General features: G+C 37.2%; 1 protein-coding gene across 1 annotated transcript in view; it reads right to left on the bottom strand.

The window, feature by feature from the left end:
- Positions 1 to 261: 261 nt before the first annotated feature.
- LOC124616733 (protein PRRC1-like) overlaps positions 262 to 6,000 on the bottom strand; it is a 74,162-nt gene continuing 68,423 nt past the window's right edge. The window contains exon 7 of the mRNA XM_047145098.1: positions 262 to 1,005. Within this exon, the coding sequence (XP_047001054.1) occupies positions 889 to 1,005 (117 nt within the window). The 3' untranslated portion in view covers positions 262 to 888. The remainder of the gene's footprint in view (positions 1,006 to 6,000) is intronic.

Genomic DNA, 6,000 nt, shown 5'->3' with positions numbered 1-6,000 from the left:
AATGTTGTCTGCAGTAAGTGCTCACAGATCTGACTGTACACCACTATTGTTGGCATTTACTAGCAAGAAAATCACTTCCAGTGCAATATTCCTAAAACAATTTCATTGTTTCTCTTAAAATTCTGATTACACAAATACCACAGACCTAAGAGGGGATTTCTATTATATTTCCTATATTACAATTCGAACTGCCAAGATATACAAGGCAGTTTTACAATTCTTGGAATTTGTTAAGGTAGTGTAGTATTATTACTGGGAAAGTTGAAAAGTATCACATTTATTACATGGTCAAATAAAAATTAATAATAAACAACTTCTTTGCAGTTATAAACAGACAAAAAACTTTCATGTCAAGTCAAACTTCAGCAGACAAGCCAGTTCTTACATACTAATACATAACTAAAGCTACTGAGACTCAAAATTACAAATTTCATTCTTCATAAAATCACAGTAATATATATACATGCATTAAAAACATTCACAGTAAGTACAGTACATTGCTTCTTCCCCAACTGAAGAATATAAAAATGTTAAAATAAACTACGAAATTTAATTACATGGTGGGGAGAGCACAACAAAAAGATAAATGTGCTGAAAGGGGTACAGAGAGAGATAGCCCAATGTTACATTTTGCTTATTTGTTTATATCAGTTTTTAATATCAAAGCACATCTGTAACTATTGTATTGTGAAGGGGATATCTTCATTTTTAGGCAAGAAATGAGCACATAAGAAAATAAGTGTAAATCACAGGAAAATGTTCAGTCCAAATTTTCCTGTACTTTTTCATTGTATCATTACTTCAGAATTCATACATAATCAGCACATGGTTTACAAAGTGATTTTTCTGAACTGATAATATTAAGGCGCATATGTTAGTCACAGAAAACTATAGCATGCTGCCAACACTGTTCTTGTACAGTCCTGCAAGCACCCTTGCTGCCAAAAGCAAATGGTCACGTCTGGAAACACCACTCACTGCCTGATGCCACTCTGAGTGATGCACCTGCAAAGACCAGTAACTAGTGTAAGCCCAGTATAACAAATGTGTGATGACAACTGTGGAAGACTAAATGTAATATTTGGTGGGAAAGACATTAAAATTTGATCTGAAAATGTAAGAAAAAGCAGCAAAGTTCAGTTACTAACCAGTCATAAAGGTAGCTATGATACAAAGAATAAATGTTTGTATTAAAAATTGAGCAAGGCACATTTTTCCTGTGTTCTAACTCTGAGTGAAATAAAAGTCACAGAACAGACAGGAGGCTACTCAGATTAGCAAAACTATTTGCATGGCATATTAGGGCATAGCTGCTTTCCGTATAGTGTGACAAGTTTCGTCAAAATTGAGTGAACGCATTGTAGTTTGCAGGCACTTTATTACACATATTTTTTTGCACTTCACTGGAATATGTCACATATAATGTTGGGCACAAAAGAAAGATAACATGCTCAAATTTGTGTTCATCACAAGAGTTTTCAACATTAGTGGTTGTCACCTTCAACAATGGACCCACACGTATCTACATTTATTATTTCCACAGCTCATAACTTTTCTCGAAGTTATTTTCTGTGAGACTGTACGAGCTCCACCATTTCTGTCCTCTGATAAGCCACAGGAAAAGATTTCTTTTTTTCCCTTTTTTATGCCAGGTTTTCATCACATTTTATTTCCTTTGGCATATACTTCTCAATGAGTGGTACTTTAACACAATGTTAACGCCGAGGGCATTAGAAGTTGTGCACTAGAAATCGGAAATGAGAGCACATTTTAAGAAATTTTCCAATGTATTTCTTGTACATGTAAACAGGTTTTGATGTCATGATACTGTAGCCCTCTTGCAATACAGGCCAATAATCTCCTTTATATACAAGAGTGTGACTTCTAGTCAAAGCGAATAGTATACGAAAAATAGGTAGCCTGCAACTTGAAACGTGAGGAAAATTCTGTTATTTAATTTGGGCTGAATCTCTAATTTGCTGTTAATAGCATAGAGCTGTATTGAACACAATACTTGCAATATGGCAACAAAGAGGAAATCTCAAGCCTGAGAATATTTCACTGGGTCCCACAAAAGGGGGGGGGGGGGGGGGATGGAACAAATATTTCTTTCCGGTATATTATTGAGGAGCCGAAACAGAAGGGGCATATTCTGCCATTTGAAGAACCACGAAATATTTCAAAGCAGTCATGCTAGTAGCTCTTCTTCGCAGGTCACTAGTGCAGGTATGACCAATAAAGCACCACCATGAACAAATGTGTTGTTTCTTCTGTAATGCTGGATCTTCCCTCTGTTCAGCAGAAATGTCATTAAATGTACCAATAACAGATTACATCCACAATGCTGTGTTCTGCTACAGGGTTATCTTGCCCCAAGTACTGTGATTTATTTTTGACAGGATTTCTTTGCAGTATCCTCCTATAATTAACTTCTTACATACTTACATAAGAATGCAATGTATTTCAACATGTAGATATTTCAGCTTAAAGCTTGTGCTAAGAGGAATTTGTACAGTAGATTGTAGGTGCTGCAGAACTTGTTTTACATGTTTAGTACACAAAATAATTACAAATTAAAAATTGCATAATATAAAATTTAAAGTAGTAATATATTTCAGATGCACAATAATGTTTTGGACATATGAGATTTCATTATTCTTTTTTTATAATAATTTCTGTGATCAAATTATCTTGCCGAGATGGACTGAACGTATTTGGAAATTAAGTGTTCTGATACAAAGGCAATTCAGCATAGGTTAGGAGGAGATGTATTACTGACAGTATCAATACAGTGAGACAGCTGAAAAACCAAGATATTACTTATTAAGCGAAACACGTCCAGGAAACTAAAATAGGAGAGAGCATACATTGCCAGATTAAGCACCTTCATGAACAAATGTCATGTTCCTTCTGAAATACTGGATCTTCCCTCTGTTCAGCAGCAATGTCATTTAATATACCAAGCTGCTATGTTCATCACAAGTTTCCTCGAAAGGCAGTTGGCATCTTTGTGCTTGTGTCCATTTTTGTATTCAACTGTTTTGTCTTACATCTAGAAGTGTCAGTTTCCTTCTCTCCAGTTGATGCCTTCAGATTAGTCAGCTAGCGTAGAGAATGGTGGTCCATCAAAACGGTGAATGGTTTCTCAAATAAACACGCCCAAAACTTGTTGATGATGGTCGAAACAATTGCAAATCACTCTTTCTCGGTTGCAGGGAAGTTCCTCTTGGATTTTGAGAGTACTATTAAATCATAAGCTACACCTTCCTGAATTTGTACTAGAACTGCATCAATCCCATAACCACTAGTACTGGTGTGAAATTGTGTCTTGGCATTCACATCATATACTGCCAGTACTCGAGAAGATGTTAGTGTTTCCTTAAGAACAATGAATTGTTCCAGGAAAATATGGCATCTCCCTGCAGTAGTTCTTGCAAGGGGCACGTCTTGGAACACAAGTTCTTGCTGAGTGCCAGTAGTACAAGCACATTCTGAGAAAACTTCTCACATCACGAATGTGCTGAGGAGTCCAAAATCTGTGACTACTGTTATTTTTTAGGGATCGGTTTGGACTCACACTGCCATTCACTAGGTGCCCCAATATGAATTCCCCCCGGGAAGAGGCAGCTTTTTGGATTCAGGTAGAGGCCCGCAGTCTGAATACTTCAACAAAGTTATCAGACAGCCTAGATGTTTAGACAAACGTCTTTGGAAAAAAATGACTGTATCATCCAGATAGCAAAGACACATCCACTTAACCCTAGAGCAAATGTGCTGGTGTATTTTATACACCGAAGAGTCAGGTTTTGCCTGCTATGGAAAAATACCAAGCCTTGTGGCCATTTAATTGATGATACCTTTCTAGTCATTGTTTAATTTATGTTTAACTGTGGCAGAGCAATTTAGCATCAACTAGTCAAGGGCTACGATAAGATATTCCTGGAACCGCAATAGTGGTGTACTGTATATACCACCTGCCTGACTCCAATTGTCAACGTTACCTCTTGTACATTTACACGAAGTAGTGTGGTAAAAAGCAATGTACTTTAGAGACATCAGCTATTATACTTCATTTGCTGCTAGGCGACTTCATCTCAAATGATACAGGTTAAAAAAATTATCAGTGATAGAGCTCTTGAAATTGTTTTTAATAAAAGCCTTGTTCACAATACTATCAGACATGATTAACACATACACGCTTCTGAGCTTTTTTCCATCTTTAATTCCAAAACAATAAACTACAAAAATTTGTAACTTTTAGCAAACTTCAAAATTATATTTTGAAAATTGATGTTCACTGTCTTGAGAAATGATAAAGTCAAAAGATTGCTAACTATCAGCTATGATATTAATGCCTGAAATTCCTGAACTGTCAAAAAAACGAGGATAATTTTTAAAGGAAGAACCAACAGCGAACATGTCCGCACATTCTGTCCCCTGAAATCTGTTCATGGCCAGCCACTCTTGGCCAGTGTCTCAGTATGACACAATTACATTTCACACCTCTTTCGGTGTTGGTTATAAGGTTAAACAGTTTCATTTGTTGCCATGTCAATCAGTAATCCTGGCAATTGTGAAGTGGGCTCAGTTATTCAGTTCTTACATGCAAAACATGTTTGTCCTGCTGAAATTCACCAGCAGCTTGTTGAAGGTTACGGTGCAGGTGTAATGAATGATGGAACTGTGCATAAATGGTCTAGGCTATTTAATGAAGGAAGGGCAATTCACCAAAACAAGTGCTTCACTATTGACTATTTCAAGATCAGTAGTTTTTCACACTGTTACGGTCAAACTTCATTACAAAAATTGTGTGAGGGATGGGTGCTGAAAATGTTGACTGAAGAACACAAAACAATGCGAATGGCATGTTCTTTGCCTGTTTTGGAGTGCTATCATAAGGATGATAACAAGTTCTTGAGTCATATTGAGACAGGTGATCACAAGTGATTGCACACTACACTCAATCCAGTGAATGGCATCACTCAAATTCCTTGATGAAACCACGAAAATTCAAACTAGACCTTCAACATGGAAAATCATGGTCACGGTTATTTTGGGCTGGAAAGGCATTCTTCTGTTAGACTTTTTGCCAAGACGAATGACAACAAATGCTGAGACGTAAATGGAAAAAAATGATCGTGTGGCATTCAGGACCAGGAGATCCCATCCGGGAAGTTCGGCTGCCAAGTTGCAAGTCTTTCTTCAGGTAACCCCACGTTGAGCAACTTGTGTGTCGGTGACAATAACACAAAACCCAGTCCATGAATTGAGAAAATCTCCAACCCGGCCGGGAACCAAACCCAGGCTTGCTGCATGGTAGGCAAACATGTTACCACTCAGCTAAGCAAGCGGATTGCTGATAGGTACTGTGAAACATTATTAAAGCTTAGGCACGATATTCAAATTCACTGGTGGGGATCACTCTCTAGCGGTATCGTTCTGCTTCACGACAATCCTCGGTCTCATGTTGCAGCAAGAACAAAGATGCAACTGAACAAGTTTTATTGGGAATTATGGGCTCATCCACCATACAGCCTTGACTTAGCACCATCAGACTTTCATCTGTTTCCAAAACATAAGGAATTTCTTGGTGGAAAGCACTTGGAAACTGATGACGTTGAAAGAAACTGAGAAACTGTTACTAACTGTTTAAAAGTCAGGTGGCAGAGTTCTTTGATGCTGGGACCCAAAAGCTGGTGCCACGACTTGACCAGTGTTTAAATGTTCCCGCAACTATGTTGAAAAAATGTGCTTATTGTAGTTTGTGATACAATTTACGCTCATAAATAAAGTTTCTCTAACTCCATTACAGATCTGTTCTTACTGTAAAGATGACCCCTCACATTTATACATAAAGATGAGGAAATGTGAAATTTTTTGATTCTTTGTAAGTTTTTACTAAAAGCTTCATCCTGAATATTAAAATTACATGATATATTAGCTGGTCATTGTACTTATGGAAGGCACTATTACAGTGCGCAATATTTGGTGATGCAAAAT

This window comes from Schistocerca americana, chromosome 5 (genome assembly GCF_021461395.2).
Source record: "Schistocerca americana isolate TAMUIC-IGC-003095 chromosome 5, iqSchAmer2.1, whole genome shotgun sequence".
NCBI lineage: Eukaryota > Metazoa > Arthropoda > Insecta > Orthoptera > Acrididae > Schistocerca > Schistocerca americana.
The sequence above is the reverse complement of the archived record's forward strand: the minus strand, read 5'-3'. Positions and strand labels throughout refer to the sequence as shown.